The sequence below is a fragment of the Diospyros lotus genome, chromosome 8 (genome assembly GCF_014633365.1).
Source record: "Diospyros lotus cultivar Yz01 chromosome 8, ASM1463336v1, whole genome shotgun sequence".
Lineage (NCBI taxonomy): Eukaryota > Viridiplantae > Streptophyta > Magnoliopsida > Ericales > Ebenaceae > Diospyros > Diospyros lotus.
In genome coordinates, this window is record NC_068345.1 from 32,054,111 (window position 1) to 32,071,957 (window position 17,847).

The 17,847-nt window shown below is 35.2% G+C and overlaps 1 protein-coding gene across 3 annotated transcripts; it reads left to right on the forward strand.

The window, feature by feature from the left end:
- The first annotated feature begins 886 nt into the window (after positions 1 to 886).
- On the forward strand, positions 887 to 14,367 carry LOC127807538 (probable alpha-amylase 2). Of its 3 annotated transcripts, none has more exons than XM_052345470.1 (14): positions 887 to 1,077; positions 1,188 to 1,346; positions 5,148 to 5,222; positions 5,378 to 5,411; positions 7,887 to 7,924; positions 8,135 to 8,261; positions 8,362 to 8,588; positions 10,408 to 10,553; positions 10,843 to 10,955; positions 11,977 to 12,065; positions 12,374 to 12,496; positions 12,975 to 13,010; positions 13,800 to 13,898; positions 13,978 to 14,367. In XM_052345470.1, exons 3-14 carry the CDS (start codon positions 5,205 to 5,207, stop codon positions 14,170 to 14,172), a joined length of 1,245 nt encoding a protein of 414 aa, XP_052201430.1. In that variant the 5' UTR covers positions 887 to 1,077; positions 1,188 to 1,346; positions 5,148 to 5,204; the 3' UTR covers positions 14,173 to 14,367. The 3 variants fall into 3 exon arrangements, with proteins under 3 accessions (XP_052201430.1, XP_052201428.1, XP_052201429.1); XM_052345468.1 differs by having other exon boundaries at positions 888 to 1,077; positions 1,188 to 1,310; XM_052345469.1 differs by having other exon boundaries at positions 888 to 1,077; positions 1,193 to 1,310.
- The last annotated feature ends 3,480 nt before the right edge of the window (positions 14,368 to 17,847 follow it).

A 17,847-nucleotide genomic window follows, 5' to 3' on the forward strand; every position in this document is an offset into this window, starting at 1 on the left:
AAATTCTACTCTCAACCAAAAATAATAAATTTAGGTTGAGTCTTATTTAGAATTTGAATTTTTTAATTTATTATTTAGTTACATAATTGTTAGTAACATTTGGATTTAAATCTAAATCCGAATTTAAACTAAAGAAATAAAAGGACCTGAAATGTAAGGAACCGTTCCATTTTGAAACACATTTTTTATTTTTTAATTCTAATCTTATAACTAAACATACTTTTTTAAAGAATTTGGAAAAATGTCTGTTGATATTTTTTTAGTTCACAGTATAAAGATTAGAATTAAAAAATTAATTTTTTTTAGAAATTAATTCATTTAATACAAATTAGAATTAAAAAACTTAAAAATGTTTTCTGAACCTGGCTCTAATTAGAAATTAAAAAATTTGTTAGTTTTTTAGGTAATTTGATTTGGTTAAATTTTAAAATTTGTAATGATAAAAGAATAAAAAATAATATTATGTTTTATAATATAATCTATATATTAATTTTGATATTTATAAAATTATAAATATTTTTTCAAATATTAGCATTTCTTCATAAATTATCATTCAATTTTTAAAAATAATTTTTTTCATACTTTGCTCGCCTCATTCTAGAGAAGATTGACCTTTCTTTTAATTTGGCCTTAGAGTAAATTAGATGCGATCGCAAACTTATATGCTCTGAAGCGAAAAATGTAAAATTAATATTTTTATTTTATAAAAGTGTTCATAATTTTTAAAAATTAAAAAGACTTAATTTTTTTTAAAAATAATATACAATGGTCAATTATTGTCATTAAAAAGTTGTACATACAATGTGTATGCCCCACCAATCACCGTCGTGAATTTCAACCGTCGGTCACGCCCTTATGAATAGGTGTCTCTCGCATCTTTGATGTCACTCTCCAATTTCCACGCCTAAGTGAAGCCGTGTTCCTATCTGCCGGTTGCCGTTGAATAAGAACATTCCCTCCCACGAAAACCAGAAAGAAGGAATCTGAAAAGCGATTTCCCTTTTGCAAAGTCTCGAATCTCATTTCCATTCTGTGCAGCAGCGGCGGAATTCAGAGCCAGTGCATGTGCTACACTTGGTGATGATCGAATCTTTTCTTTTTTTAAAAAAAATTTTCCCCCGGACAAATTCGAGTTCTAGTTCGCTTTTGCCATTTCTCTTCTTATGGACGGAAAATTGTGGTTCCAGTTCAGCTTTATCTGTCGAATGTTCGGCTTTTGCATCGAATTATTGGCTTTTCGTCACTATATAAGTGCCCGAGGCGCTAGAGGCTAACCACGCTGCGATCGCATGTGCAAGAGTCGGAGTACGGTTGGTGTCTCTCCTCGCAAATTGAATTTCTCTAGGGTTTGCTTCCGTATTTATTTTCTTTTAACTGATCGTGTTTGTTATGTCTCTTGTTTTATTTCCCGTGTTTATGCCTCTCAGCTTCGTGTTGACGGAAGACAAATTTTTACACCGAACTTTATTACAGGATAAAGTTCATTTTTACCATTTTGAAGAGGTTAAGACGTATTTTTACAAATTTTAGGGGGGTTAAAACGTAATTATATTTGAAAAGTTCAAGATATTTAACGTTAACGCTAAACTTTTGGAAATTTTGGAGGGACCTGAATCCCGCCTGTCCACCGGCTCCCTCCAGTTCCGCCCATGGACACAGCTGTCTGCTGGTTGCGGTTGCGGTTGCTGGTGGATTGTGGTGGAGGTGGTGAATTTAAAATCTCTCTGAAAAAAAATTTAGAATCTTCTGTCATCTCCACTATATACTCTAGTATTTTCTTGTTAGTGTAGGATTATGGTCCTATTAACTTGTCACCTTCTCCTAAAATTACGTTACTTTTTTATCCAGTTCCATTGATAATAGTGTATGAGGCTACATGCTTCACAAGTGTTGGAGAGGGTCCAATTTGTATGAAACATTTCCTATATATTTTTGCAAAAAGGTGGTTTCTACAGTTTGAACCCATGACCTTCTGATCACGAAGGACCAACCTTATTGTCGCTACAAAGCTAGCCCTCTCATTGAATATAATATATGGCCTTTTGTTTTAAGATTATTTTCGTGTTTCTTTATCCTTCTTCATAACAGATAAACATATAAAGAAGTTTATAGATAACCATTCGATACACATTCTTCTTCTTCTCTATTCTTCAACAAAGAGTCAGTTTTCTTTTTCCAATGTGTCTTTGTTGAATTGTTAATCATCATCTCATATAAAAGCTTAAGCTTGTAGATAGAGAGTTAGTTTATCTTTTATAATATTATTTTTTACTCTCTTATTCTATGATCCTGTCCTGTTCTACAAGATCATATGCCACTACTCTTCTGTATGCTCACAGCTGTTGTTATCTAGTCTTGGCATAGATTTGGTTTGCTTTGTTAACTTCTGTATGCGTCCTCATCTGTCATCATTCAAGTCAGTTTTGGCCAAATCCATCTACTCCTTATTGACTTCTTTTTTCAAACTTAAGCTGGTATCACATTGGCTATTTTGAGTTTCAGGGGATGTTAGATTATCTCCCTCTGATATTGTATAATCCTTTGCAACTCCCTCAAATATTCTAGGACCCTCTGGTACTCCTTTATCATATAATTTTATCTACTATTTGTAAGTAAATCCTTCAAATTTTATTCTCATTAATAAATGATTATATTCCCATCCATATTGTTTTGCCACATTCTCTTATAAATAAGTTGGCTTTTGTTAATCACATAATAGACATGCTTTTTCTCCAGCATTATTGTTGCTTTCATATGCTTCGCTTTGAGTCCTAGCTGCTTGATTGCAAGTAGGGTGAGAAATTTAGTTTTCCACATCATCCAAACAAACAGTTATTGCATCAAGTTGCTCCATGATCTTGAATAAAACATCTCATTGTGTTGATAGTCAGCCAATTTCCCCTAAAGGGCTTTCCCGTATGAGTTGACATATTGCAAACTAAGGTTCTGATACCAAACTGATTTAGGATAGAAATGGTATTATGAGAATACCTATGGATTGGAGGATTACATGGGGTCATGAGGCTAGGGAAAATTGTTGAAAGGGCTAGGGTTTGGGTGTGTAATGGTTTGGTGGGAATTTAAAGGTGAAACAATGCTGAAAAGATGAAATGTTGTTCAACCCCAAAATGTAAGCTCTTCTTTCTTGGATATTGATATCCCATATGACTAGGTTCTTCACATTTGAAACATGTAGTTTGTCCTTTTCATTTGGTTGGTTTGTCATTACAACTTTGCCTTTAGGACCAGATCTATAGGGAGCAGATTTAGAGCTTGTGGGATGACTGCTAGATTGTAACAAGATGGATTCTGTTGCGTAGTGTCAGGTTCCTAGACCTGACCTAGGGTTTCTTTAGGTATTTAGGAAGAAATCGAGAGGGAGGGAGAGAGAGGGAGAGAGGGAGAGAGAAGAGAGAAGTTTGTAGAGGGAAAGAATTCTGCTCTTTCACAATGAATTCCCATCCTCCAAGTAGTAGCCTATTTATTGGCCTTCCAGCTTTCAGTTGTAACTGTAACTGAAAGGTACAGGTTGTAACAGCAGCAAAAATATTACAGCAAGGTACAATGCAGTAGTTGCAATAAATTGTGATTACTGTTATAACCCTAGGGCCATGATGCATGGTTGGCAGTCTCCCCAGCTTGATAAGCTGTCTTCTAATAGGGAATTTCAAGTACTCTTACATATCAAGAGCTACTTGAAATGCATAAGAAGGCACCTTTGAGTTATTGGAATTATAGTTTTGTCAATCCAAGCATTTTGAATGGTTCAAGGTGAGGTTGAATTGGAAGTTTGAAGAGTTATATGTTGGATGTTGAAACAATAGAAACAAGAAGAAGATGGTGGTGAAATTGATCATGGGATATATGCTACTGATTATTTGGAAGAAGATAAGAAAGATTTGTCACTGTGATCTGTTTTGTGAAGAATACTTGTAGCCCCTAAAGTAGAAAAAAGAGACTGGAGACTCACTTCAATTTTTCATATCCTGGTTCATTCCAGAGATCAAGGTAAGAAGCTTATTATGGATGAAGTTGCATGAATGTTCAATTCTAACTCCAAGTGTGATACTTATGGAGCAGTAGTTGTGATGCCTACCCCAAATTTTCAGTTTCAGGTTATCCTGTTTTCAACCCCTGAAATTCATCTTTTTAGCCTTATTTCACCCCTAAATTGTCACAATCTCATTACATATCTTCACCCTAACCCTTTCAACAATTTTCCCTAGTCTTCTAACCCAAAATAAGCCTCTAATCAGTAGGAATTCTTATAATACCAGATCTGTCCTACATCACTTTGTTCATTACAGATGGAGAAGATTTATACCATATTCATTCCATACATTATTTTTTTTTTCTTGTTTTGTACTCTTTAACAGTTGAGAATGATGTTACTACTACTACTACAACCAACATTACTATTATTGGGTTGAGGTGATTGTATTTTGTGGGTTTCTGCATGTTTTCAAATAGAAAGCAAATTAGGTTACATATTTTTGTATAGGATTTTAGCATTCCAGTTTCCTATATGAGTCCAAAAATGAACACATTAGCATGGCTTTTACATGGGGTGATTATTTTCAAGGGATGGGGAATATTCATCTTCTAACAGCAAATTTTTTTCTTTTCTTTTCAAATTTATGGCATGTTTCTTGGAAATTGCATTGCTAAAACAGTGTTCTTTGATATGTGTTCTCATTATGCTACTTCAAAAATGCTCTTCAATGGGACTTTATTTTCCACACGGCAATTAAAAGGGATGTGCAACAGGATGAAGATGTTCCTTTGCTTAGAAACAATTATAAGTGAAGTACTTTGTTTATAAGTGATCATACTTCTCAGAAAATACAAGAGGATTAATATTTTCTTGGGAAAAAAGTTGTTGCCTTTGGAATTAGATTGTTGTGAAGAGTCTGTTTCTTTTTTAACATTTGCTTATAAAAATATGTAATTCTTGCCTAGCTTTGGCAATCTATTGGTCAATTAGTCTGGATTTGACTGTTTTGATCCCCTAGATTTATGTGCCAATATGTGTTTTTAACTGTTCTAGTTGTTTCAAAGTTGAACTCATCGCTCCTGTTTACATGGCTAAAATACTCTTTTAATGGAACTGTTGGTTCAAGGCATAAATTAGTTTGTTATGGGTGCAGGGTTTTTCCGCATCTTTTACGATCCAGTGTCAGAGTTTCAACAACTTCTAATCCATTATGGGTTTCGTGGGTGATGTACGGTCCTACTTAAATTTCTCCTCTTTCCATTTAGCAGTTACAGAGTTGGGAAACTTTGCTATGAATTATTCATTTGTTTCTGATACTTATGCATTTTGCAATGATAACCTGCTTGTTGGGTTCATTTGTCTAACCATATCTTTCAAATGCAGGGATTCAAGGAGAATGTTGAGCAGACTGATGTTGGTATGTTTTTCTTTTTCCTATGCGTCCATTATTTCTTTGACAACCTTCTAATTTTCAGCAATACAAAAAGAGCAATATTTTACTCTTCTTGACTTTGCCCTTTTAGATGGTAGCATCTAGCCATCTGCTTTACTGACTCTCTATACTCTAATACCAGCAGTTGGCAGTTGGAATTTCTTTATAAAGGCTAAGCATATGGATTTAAATTTTAAACTAATGCCTTCCCTCCCTCCCTCCCTCTTCTTCTTCTACTTAATTTAGAAAATAACCAAATAGACAATTTGAAAGATATGATTTTGTGTTTTCTTATACTAGAAAGCTGGTGTGATTTTAGGTAGGGAGCAACTCATACTCATGTAAAATTACAAATTATAAATCATATGATTATATGCATAAAAAATTATAATTTTTTCCTTTATGCTACTTTAAGGTTCACTCAATGTTTTCAGTTATTTGGAACATAATGACAAACATGGCATCTGCCTAGCTTTAATGATTAGTACTATTGTGTTGTTTTTTCCATTACTATATAGCAAAAATCTATTTATCATTACTTGCAATCTGGATCTTAAGATAAATCAACTTATAAAAGCCACGTGTGTAAGTTTCCAATGGACTTTGATTGATATACTTGTAAAAATCGCATTCAATTAAAGCCTGATTTGTCAGAACCATCTGGCTAGAAGCAAAGCATAGCTCTACTTCTATGGTTTGTTCAATTTCACTTTGTGTATTAGTGTTCAAGTCTTGAATTAAATACATTCCCAGTGGATATTGTGTCATTTGTTTATTTATTTTTTGGGGACTGTATTACATCATATTCCTAAAGCAAAGACATTTAATATTTTGTGGTCTTGATATCATAATTTCTTGGTAAGCGAAAATATTTCATAGCATTATAGGAATGATAGTTTTTTTTGTTATTTTTTTTTATAAGCTTATATAACTTCCTTGAACTGAAAAGAAGTCTCAATATTTTAGCCAAAAAGAAAAGAAAAGAAGTTCCAACGTGTTATCCTTTTCGGTTGGACCTCATCCTAAGTTATCAAATTGCACATCATGATATGCTAAGAAGTGTTAAGAAGCATAATTAGTAGGAAACCCTTTTTCAGACATGCTTCTGTGAAATTGTAATTGTGGTGTAGGATTATATTCTTTTAAACTTGTGGAGAAACATTTAGAAAACTTGGGATAAATGTTTAGGATGCAGTTAGGATACTAAGAGAAGTTGTAGAAAGCCAAGAAAAATTGTAAAAAACTCATTAAAGTAATTTTGAAAATTTTATTGACTTTCCATGTTATTTTTCTTTAGGTTTCTATTACCCTGCTATCATGCTTTATGGAAGTATTTTCTAGAGTATTAATGTAAGTTTTAATAACATCACTAAAAGTTTCCTTTAAGTACAGTAAAACTTCCCATTAAAATTACTATTGAGTGCATTATTGGATTGTTGATCATTTCCTATTTCTCTTTTTCCCTATGTTTCTTAGGTGCTTTTCCTGCTTTCAGTTTCCCTAAGTTTCCCACTTCCCCCTTCTGTTTTGGCAACTATGCTCAGCAAAAAGTAGTGATATGTGGAAAAAGAATGGATTGGTTAATTTATTTGTAAGGATTACTTCTCTATATCCATTACTAAAAAAACTGTAGAAGTCAACATATTGAACGGTAACTACATAATTTTTTGTAGGATGCATGAATTTGATACTAAGTTTCTATAAATGTCCGTGTATTTACGCTTCAAAGAACATCAAATTAAACCCAACAAAATCACACTCATTGTGCCTTATTCTCTGAGCCCCAAGAAATTTCGAATGGGCTTTTCAGAGCGAACTGACAAGACCACTGCTGCTGAAGATAACCAACTTAGGTTCCTGTTGCCCTTTCTTGTTACATAGATATAAATGATGTGGACACACACCCAAAACTAATGACAATACATTGCTTTGACTTTATATCATGCTAAATTATGCAAAACCAATGGGGACTTATGAGGTGAAGGAAATGCTTTGGATACATGTTAAAGAAGTAATAGCAGACTACCAGTAGACAATAGCTGAAAATCTTTGATTTTAATTAGTTTGTTAATGTCATTTAACCCCCAAGAAATATATTTTTTCCTTTTATGACAAGCTTTTTAGAAATTAATGTGCACAGAGAAAGAGAGGCTGATTACGTCCTATTTTGTAAAACATTATATCTTCAACTGTTCTGTCTGCCACAGTTCTCTTGATTTTGGGGAACCATCCTTGGGGCTTGGGGAATGGCCTTTTAGTGCTATGACGTCTGTACATCAAAAAGTGAATGGACACTGTAACCTCTTTTACATGTGACTATCTGTTTATGATATAGAAAGAAATTGTCAGCTGTAACATCTTCACATTGATGTTCAATTTCTCTTTCTGCTATTTTTTGGTGAAAGAGAAAATATTAGTCTTACTAATGCTGGTTAACATATGATTTGGATTCAATTTCAGGAGCAGTGATACGCGGTGGGAGAGAAATTTTATTGCAGGTGAGTCCAATGGTTGGGTATTGTAGTTTTACAAGAGGAAATGTAGAAATCTACTAACTCAACATCCAGTTATATTTATGACGAACTGAATCGAAGTGGTCTAGGTGTGGTTTCTATGAGAGCTGAGGAATGGTTTTCTTATACTCAGTTTTCCACCCTAGCAGATTCAGTTTCTCAATTGTCAAAACTGACTGATGATTTTCTTAACAGGCCTTCAACTGGGAGGCTCATAAACATGATTGGTGGAGAAATCTAGAGAACAAGGTTCCTGATATTGCGAAGTCTGGATTTACATCAGCATGGTTACCACCAGCAACTCATTCCTTTTCACCTGAAGGTCGGATGAAAGTTTACTTTTGAACTTGAATTGGTGTCTTATTTCTCTACTCATGCTTAGGTAAAGTGCCTCACTTCTTGGACCCACTTTTCCATTTCAGGGTACCTTCCTCAAAATCTATATTCTCTCGATTCTTCATATGGCTCTAAACATCAGTTGAAAGTTTTACTTTCAAAAATGAAGCAACACAAAGTTAGAGCAATGGCTGACATAGTCATCAATCATCGCATTGGGACTACCATTGGCCATGGTGGCATGTACAACCGTTATGATGGGATTCCATTATCGTGGGATGAACGTGCTGTGACACATTGTACTGGTGGATTGGTAAGGGCAGTTTTGTAGGCAAAATATTTATGTTTTTCATCCTTTTGAATTTAGAAGGCGAGTCTTGGTAGCAACAAAAAGGTTATGGGTTTAGATTTTGGAAACATGCTCTTTGTAAAAAGGCAAGGGAAAGGTTGCATACAAATACAACCCTCCCCCAACTCTGACAAGTGGGGAGCCTTGTTTATTGGGGATGCCCTTTTATCGTCCTCTTAAATTTGGAAGAAAGTTGGTTTATTGGATCCAAAGACACCCTATTCAAGGAACTTTCTTATATAACATCATTTACTTATTCCCCAAATTGGAATAGAAATGCTGCAATGTCCTCTCTTAGGTGCAGGTTTACTTACCATCAGCTATGTGTAAGCATCTTTAATAATCCATGCCACCTGTACAAACATCGATTAGATTTGATGATAGCAATAGCACAGGCAATACTACCCAAGTTGTGACAATGACCCCTCATAGATGGTAGAAATCTATTAGAAAATTTGGACAAGGATGTAATGTAAGAAAGCCAACGAATCGCTTATTATGGGTCTTAAAACAGGAGGGATTCACTCAGAACTTTTTGTGACATAGTCACCCACAGACACATGAGCTAGTGGTCACTTTTTCCCCACAGAATAGAACCTATTGACAAATTACTTGTAATTTTTCCCGAACTTTTATAGTGAAAATAATATGTGCACATGTGCACACATCAAATTGATTTTTTTTATATACTGTCGTTTACTTTTTAATGGATGTTTGATAAATATTGCCCCTTGGCTTAAACTGATTTCACTTAATTTATCTTGGAGCTCTAGATGAATCTTAGAATCCTGGCTTGTCGCTATTGCACTCTAATTGTCTATTAGTCAAATACTTTTTTTCTGTGTGCTCATTGCAATGCTTAAAAAACTTTTGGTTTTTAATACCTGGAAGAATGATATTGAATGTTTACTTGTTAGAAAGAGACTGCCAAGTAGTCCACTTGAATTTTTCTCATTTTTTTTTTTTTTTTAATAAGGAGGATCTTGGAGAGTTTTCCATCACCACTGATATTGATTAATCAATAATGGGCAGTATGAACATAACAATATTTTGCATCCTGGCTTCAGTATAGCCATCTGGTTTTACCATAGAGTTTTAACTGCTGGGATGCTCTGGAATTCAGTAACAGGTTGAGGTTGTTGCATTCTATAATTTCTTTCTCAATATCAAATAGGAAGTAAAAGATGAAAAAGTTTGTTGTGAAATGATATATTTGTTTGTTTTTTCCCCCCTGGGAAGGGCGTGAAGAGGGATGCATTTATGCAGTTAGTGGAGCTGGTTGTCTGGACACTAATCATGTGCAGGACTTATTAATTTTCTTGATTTTAAATATGCAATGATCAAAGAAGTTTTTTCTTTGGAAATTAAGATTTTGACCAGGTTCCAGGATCCAAGTTGTTTGAGCTTGGAGCTGAGTGTCTTTACTTTTTTTCCCCTACTAGTTAAGCCATTTTAATTTAACATTCTTTGCTTTGATCCATAGGATAAGCAGGTTGATTGATATCAGGTGAACACCATTTTACCTATAGATTGATGCTAAAACATATGAACTACTGTTTTTCCGAAGAGCCTGGCTTAGCATCCTTATCCATTCAGTGAAATCATTTGATCTCTTAAGCAACCATTCCCAACCTTCCCTACCCCCTTCCATGAACTTCTGCATGTGTAACTTAGGCTGAATGAACACATTACTTAGGTGGTCAAGTTATTCCTATGCATGACTTGGCCATAAAATATAATCTGCTACTGCCATTGATTTTATACATGTTAATGCCACCTTCAGGGTAGTCACAGCACTGGGGACAACTTCCATGGGGTTCCAAATATTGATCATACCCAGCTCTTTGTTCGAAAAGACATAATTGGATGGCTAAAATGGCTACGGAATACAGTTGGCTTCCAAGATTTCCGTTTTGATTTTGCAAGAGGGTAACTTTTTATCAATGAGTTATCTTTTATTCTATTTCCTATCTCCCCCCTCCCACTTTATTGGTAGGGGAGCAATATGACTTGGTCCCACGAAGGCCAGGTGCTATTGGATGTAACTAGAGGCATTATTTGGTCATGAGCATCTGTAGTAGACACCAAGTTGCCAATATATTATTTTTGACAGCCCTAACTTAACTATGTCACAACAAATGTCCTCTGTTCTATTTATTTATAACTTTGGTCTTTGTAAAGTTTTACTTACATCATTGGTCAACCTTTTGTTCATCAGTTATTCAGCAAAATATGTCAAGGAATATATTGAAGGCACAAAGCCTTTGTTTTCTGTTGGTGAATATTGGGATTCGTGCAATTACAATGGTCACCGCTTGGATTATAACCAAGGTATTGTATTTTTACTATTCTCATTATGTAAAATACCAAGGATAGCATTATTATGAGGGAAAAAAATAAGCTGAACATTGAGTTGATAACTTTGATAATGCTTCAGAACAATTTGAAACTATATTCTTTTCAAACAAAGGTATAAGAGAAGGAAGCAGTGCCAGGCTTCTCATGATTTTGGAATTATCTCAACTTCTCATAACAGATAGTTCTTTCTTGTAATTTTGTCCTTAAAGGACATTGTGCGTGAAATACTAAATTTTGTATTTGCAGATATGGAATTGACCTCCACTCCATACCTTCCTTTTAGAGCAAATGAAAACAGCTACCTTCATCAGTGGGATTGGCTTTAACTGCCTTTCTGCTTGGAACTTTTGCTTCCGTTTCATGATTTAAGTTCAACATATTAGATTTCTCATGCTCTTTCATAAACTTCTCCTCTATGAATTCAAAACCTCATTCTTATTTATGGTTTTATTTTATGTATTAAGCATTTACCCATGAAAACTTAAATTGCACTCACTGTCAGAGTAGAGATTGCTTGGCATGCTTTGACTAAAACCATCCAAGCGTAGCTCTGCTGATTGCCCAATAAATCCCCAATTGTCATAAGGTGGTACTATCCACATTAAGGTATGGGACAACAGAGGCCAAAATGAAAATGGGTTGAGACATTAACCGTGATGTAATTGAAACTATGGCCTTTGATGGAGAGGGATGGGAAAGTGAATTCATGTAGCTGAACCCAAGTAATTGGAAAAAGGCATAATTGAGTAGCTTGCCCTGTTGATTAGCATCCATGACACTATTTTCACCTGCTGGGTAGATTTGATGCATTTATATATTTCTTTTTTCTGGATTAGTTTTCTTATCTATAATGACTTCCATTAGTTGTCTCAGTACCTATTCTGCAAATAAGCCAAAAGTACTAATCTTCCCCGGAGATACACATTTTCATCTAGAAGAAAGTTCAATTCATTTATTAATATTATTCCCTTCTGGTGATTAATTCCATGTGCAGATAGTCATAGGCAGCGAATTATCAATTGGATTGATGGCACTGGGCAGCTTTCAGCTGCATTTGATTTCACAACAAAGGGGATTCTTCAGGTAATTTCGTTGAGGCAGTTTGCAGCAATAAATCCGTCTTTTCTATAGGAACCCTATAGTTGAATTCTCGATGTGGCAATTATTTGCTTATTATGTTAATAATGTTGTCCCATGAATTTTCTATTCAAAACTTAACCTTGGCTACCCATCTCTGCATGTTAGTTCCATCAATCAAGGTTCATTCACTCTCCCAAATTCATCTAGAGATTGTGGAATTTATGTGTTTCTCATAATTCATTTTATCAATGGATAGGCACTTTCAAAGGACCTAACTCCTTCCTCTTATTCATCCCTATATCAATATGCAGGAAGCTGTGAAGGGAGAATTCTGGCGCCTACGTGATCCTCAAGGAAAACCACCGGGAGTGATAGGATGGTGGCCCTCAAGGGCTGTCACTTTCATTGATAACCATGATACAGGCTCAACTCAGGTAATAAGTTTACTAGATTTTTGTGAGACAAGTTAAGAGCAGAAGGTTCTGAGACTATATAGCAGGAGTTACTTTCCTTAATTACAATGCGCGCAGTGCTCACATGAACTCGTCTAAAATTTAATGTCTCTTGTTGAATAGTTTGACAACATATCTCAATAACCACATTATTTCATTACCTTTACAAGCTTCTTTTTTGTCTAGATATTTGTAGAAAAAAGAGAAATGTCTCCATGACATTGATTTCTTGTTTTATTTTCTTAAAATATATAGTTGTATTTGGACAGAACAATTAATAAATGACCATTAGGGTATCATCTCTAGTAATCATTCCACTGAATAATTTATAGGTTTGAATTTTTGATACTGGATGCTAGTCCCCTTCTGCTTGATTATCATAAAAATCGTAATTCATTTTTGTTATTATGCTGGCATATTACAATCAAGCTTATGGTCGTTGGTTGCTCATCTGTTGCAGGCTCATTGGCCTTTTCCCTCGCATCATATCATGGAGGTATTCATTTCTCCGTTTTTGGAGTTTCTACCAACATAGAACTGAAAGTGCACATGACTATATGAGTTTTATGTACATATATTTGAAAGATGTTGGTGTTTCTAAATTTCTTTACTTTTCTCCAGAAATGATATTTCTCCAGAGCTTTTGAATTGTAGGTTATGTGCCTTGCGTTGGTTGTGTCACGCAGCATCATTACACGACCATATATTTTTCATGTTTAATTCAGAACTAATACCTCGGACACTGTGAAAGAATGTGAGGTTTCTTAGGTCATATATTTCACGAGTTAATATGATTTTGTGGTTATACCTTTGGAAGAATGGCATACATATAGCAACAGCACGGATACGATGAACAAGGTGGTAGTTAGTATGGGCTATTTATGTGCTGGTCCTTTTGTGACCTTTGATTATTGAATCATGAGACTCAATTGGAGGGGATAGGATAGTAATGCTTTTGGGACGAAGAGCTCCTTTAGATGCAACATTGGATGGATGGTGAGATACGCAATGTTGCTTTATTGCAGCACTTCAGATGAATGAGAAAATCATTAGATGTTTACTTCTCTGTAAGAGAATCTGAATTCTATGATTACATGAATCAGTCTCCCAGCAATTTATGAAACATGCATCATAGCGAGTATATGGGCTCAGTTTATGTATTCATTCAGCGTCCTTCGTGAGTACTAGATGCACCCGCAGAATCTCTTTAATCTGGCCCGCTCACATTATGTCAATCCTTTCCATTTCCCGGCTCACTAATCCTGACATCTTCATCGCTATCCAGGGATATGCATATGTACTCACTCACCCAGGGATGCCATCAGTTTTCTATGACCATTTTTACGATTGGGGCAACTCCATTCACGACCAAATTGTGAAGCTGGTATGCTTCTTTCCTTTTAAGATTTACTCAATTGGTTTTTCTTGAACTTTTGTATAAAGATTCTTCGCCAAATTTACAGATCGACGTTAGGAAGCGTCAAGATATCAACAGCCGGTCATCTATTAAGATTCTTGAAGCGCAGTCGAATCTCTACTCCGCAATTATCGGGGAGAAAGTGTGCATGAAGATTGGAGATGGCTCGTGGTGCCCTGCCGGCAGGGAGTGGACACTAGCCACTTCTGGCCATAGATATGCAGTCTGGCACAAGTCCTAAACGTATGTCTCTCACCTTATTTCTTGCCCATCTCACTCACTCCGTTCTAGGTTGATGTTTCCGTTGTATAATAGCACAAATCTAGTTTCAATAAAACGTGCAATTCTCCAGGCTGCTGCGGAGATTGAGTTAGTTGAGTATTATGTATCCTCTGGAAATTTGAATAAAAGATAGTGGTGAAGGCATATTTACTAATTCCTGCCGTTTATGTTAAAGAATTTGTGCACTTGAAACATGCCTCTTTTTCACCCCCAAAGTCGCTTTTCAGTGGGGGAGAGTCTAGATGAAAAAAGTTTGGGAAACTCACTAGACTGATTAGGGTTTAGTAAATTTTAATATTTAATATTTATTAAATTAATTGAAAAGTGACACGTAATTGTCATCTCATAGAATTTGTAAATTTAATGAGTTCACCTATCATTATCAAAGTCTAGATGGGGACTAGAGTTTTCTCCATTGTAGTGAATAGTAGCCTTTGTTGAAGTGAGAGTTAAGAACAATAAGATTAATGATGTCATTATCTGCAGTGGTCCAAATAGCCAGCGCTTGCGGGGAAAAGTGAGTAGAAGTGTCAAACTCGCGTCTGAAGATAACAGGGTTCTTTTAGCACTGGTTTAAGCCTTTTGTCTATCTTCTAAAAATAGAAAAGGGAAGAAAATAAGAATAAAATAAATGTGTCTTATCAGGTATCAGCAAGTAGTATTGGGCTGGTTTCTACTATGGTTGAGATAAGATGAAGGTCCAACATTTGAGGTTGAAATTATGTTATATTCTTAGGTAGGTAATCTGTTTGTTGGCCCAAACACATTAACTTGGCCCACTTTAAATTCTTTTTTGTCCTTTATTGAAGATTAATTAATAATAATAAAAGGCTATAAAACATTAGTAAGTAGCCTATTTTAAATATTTAATTAATAGGCTAGCTTTCTGCCAAATTGTTGATTACCAATTGCGAGTGTAAAGTTTTATCTTTTATTTTTTTTATCATAAGATAATTATGTAAAGTAGATGCAACTTCATCCAAAAAGCTCCAAGTCATTAGAGAAAAGGATGGATGTGTGTATGTATTTGTTTTATTTGTTGGCAGTATTTGTAGTTAGTCGGACTAAATCTTTATATAAAACTAGTAAGTAGAATTTTGGAGGTAAATTGATTGAAAGAGAATGGAAAAAAAGAAACTGCTGCAATCGACCTGAGGAAAGGAAAGCCATGATATGTATAGAGGGAGAGAGAGAGAGAGAGAGAACGTGACAGGCTGATGGAAAGATAGTGTGATGACAATAGCGATCGCCATCATGAGCCTCGTCGTCCACCCAATGATTCATGTCTTGAAACTACTACGACTACAACAACCCCCCCCCCCCCACCAAATTAAAAAAAAAAAGGCCCCTCTCCTCTCCTCTCCCCACCACTACTGTCACCACCACATTTCTTTCTTTCTTTCTTTCTTATATATATTCCTTCCCTTTTTCCCTCCATCCAAACGAACGAAGCCAATCTCTCTCTCTCTCTCTCTCTCTCTCTCTCTATTGGTGTCACGTGACTGACACACGCTGCTCCAGGATTCAGCATCATCATTAAAATCCACCTCCCCTCCATTTTCTACGGGAAGCTTTTATCTTCTTGTTTATATATATATGCATTCATAATTCTAAGCTCTCAATCAAATATTATTTTGATTTGTTCCCTCGACCGGCCTCGTGGGGGAATACATACATATACACACACACACATATATATATATCTAGTCTAGGGGCAAATATTAGACAAATTTGGCAAATGGATTTGGGCTGGCAATTAATTCTTCATGATCTGCTCTCTCAAGCTTTGTACAAGTATATGGGAAATGGCCTTGTGTTACATATTTTGGATATTAATCATCTAAACTACAAATAGAGTTATTTAATTTAAAGAAAAAAAAGTTACATATTCTAACACAATAGAAAATAAATGATATGTTATCCGATGTGAACTCTAAAAAGAATGTTTCACGGGATGAAGTGCAAGAGAGTGGGATAACACACGTAAGGTGGGGGGAGTGTTAAGGTGGGGTAGAGATTGCGTTGAATAATATATTAATTTTGTATAGAATAATAGAAAAATAAATGAACGATATACCTTCAAACCAATTGCTGAGAAAAAAATATTTCAATCTTGATGATCACATGTATGTGGCATGCCATAGTGTAAATGCTAAGTAAAAACTAAGAGATGCCTTCGAATAATGTGATTGGAAAGCTTCATTTTTTATTGATTTAAACAAAATAGAACATCGAAAGTCAACACGATAATTAAAGGGGAAAATTTATATGCACGAGCCAATTGGAATTAAGTGCATTATATATATATATATATTAAGCAGCAAATAGTTAGCATCATTATCCAGGGAGAAAATTAATGGACTGGTAAGTCAGTGACAAGAGACAAAAGTTACTACTTTGGGGAACCGACCACAGGAAGTGTATAGGCGTCATCTTGTGGACTTGCATCCCTGCTAATTAATTCAGTGGCCACACGTTCTTAGTTCCTACCGTAAATGATTAACGATTAGTAAAATTCTTCTCTTGTGTCAACGAACGCCTGCCTGCCTGCCACTGCGCCTACACACACGCACACATATATGGATGGATTACCCTCTCTTTGATCACATTAGATCCAGTGAAAACTTATATCCACAAGCGACAAGAGGCAATTATACTGATGGATGGTGCCCTCAGATTCTCCCCCCAAGAATTAATTAGATGAATTGGGTGGGTAGCTAGCTAGAGTGCTTGGCAGGCAATCTCAATAAAATGATGTTTCGAGACTTTCTTTGGGATTTTGCCCTTTGACGTCAAAAGTTAGGCGACATCTCAAGAATGAGAGACGAATATAAGTGAAAGAGAGTGGGAGTGAAAAGAAAGCTTAAGAGTTGGAAGAAAGAAGCATATAATTAATCTTGTTTGCAAAGAAAGCTTAGGTTTTGTCAACTGTCAAGATACATGGTTAGTGAGCATGGCAGGACGCTGTGGCTCTCTTATTTGTGCCCATGCCGCCTCATGAATTGTCCTACAAAACTAATAAGCACCTGGGAGATGGGTTACCTGATTTGATTTGACCATCTCACGTGCCAGCTCTTATTCAAGTACCCACATATATAAAAATTATACAAAATAAGGACACGTTACTATTAGTAATAGTGATCAAGTTATTTTTTTACCGTAAAAAAAATATGGGTTTTTGTGTTTAAATATAAGGACAGATTCTTTGTGAAACAAAAAATTAAAAAGAATAGCATAGAAATACAAAATTTCTACTTCTATAAAATAAAAAATCTCTTTATAATTTGTTGAGATTGGACCAGAAAAGAAAAATAAGATTTATAAGAAATTTAACATATATAGTTGGACCTTAATTTCTATCTCCACAAATTTTTGCATAAAACAATTACAAAACAAAAGAATATTATTTATTCATCATATGGGCACCCTCGTTTTTTATACAGTAAAACCCATCCATATTTCACCCTCTAAGATGGGTTTAAGGGCACCATGGAAGGAACAGAATAAAACCCATCTATAAATGGGCTCTCATCATCTCACCATATATGGACAGAAAATGCTTGGTTTAGGGTTAAACATATTACCCCAAATTTGGGGTTTTAGGAGTTTAAGAATTTCGCCCAAATTTGGGAAT

Coding starts and splice junctions, on each gene's coding strand:
- LOC127807538 (XM_052345470.1), top strand. Junction 7,925..8,134: donor GGAGAGAAATTTTATTGCAG/GTGAGTCCAATG, acceptor TTTTCTTAACAG/GCCTTCAACTGGGAGGCTCA. Junction 8,589..10,407: donor CACATTGTACTGGTGGATTG/GTAAGGGCAGTT, acceptor TGCCACCTTCAG/GGTAGTCACAGCACTGGGGA.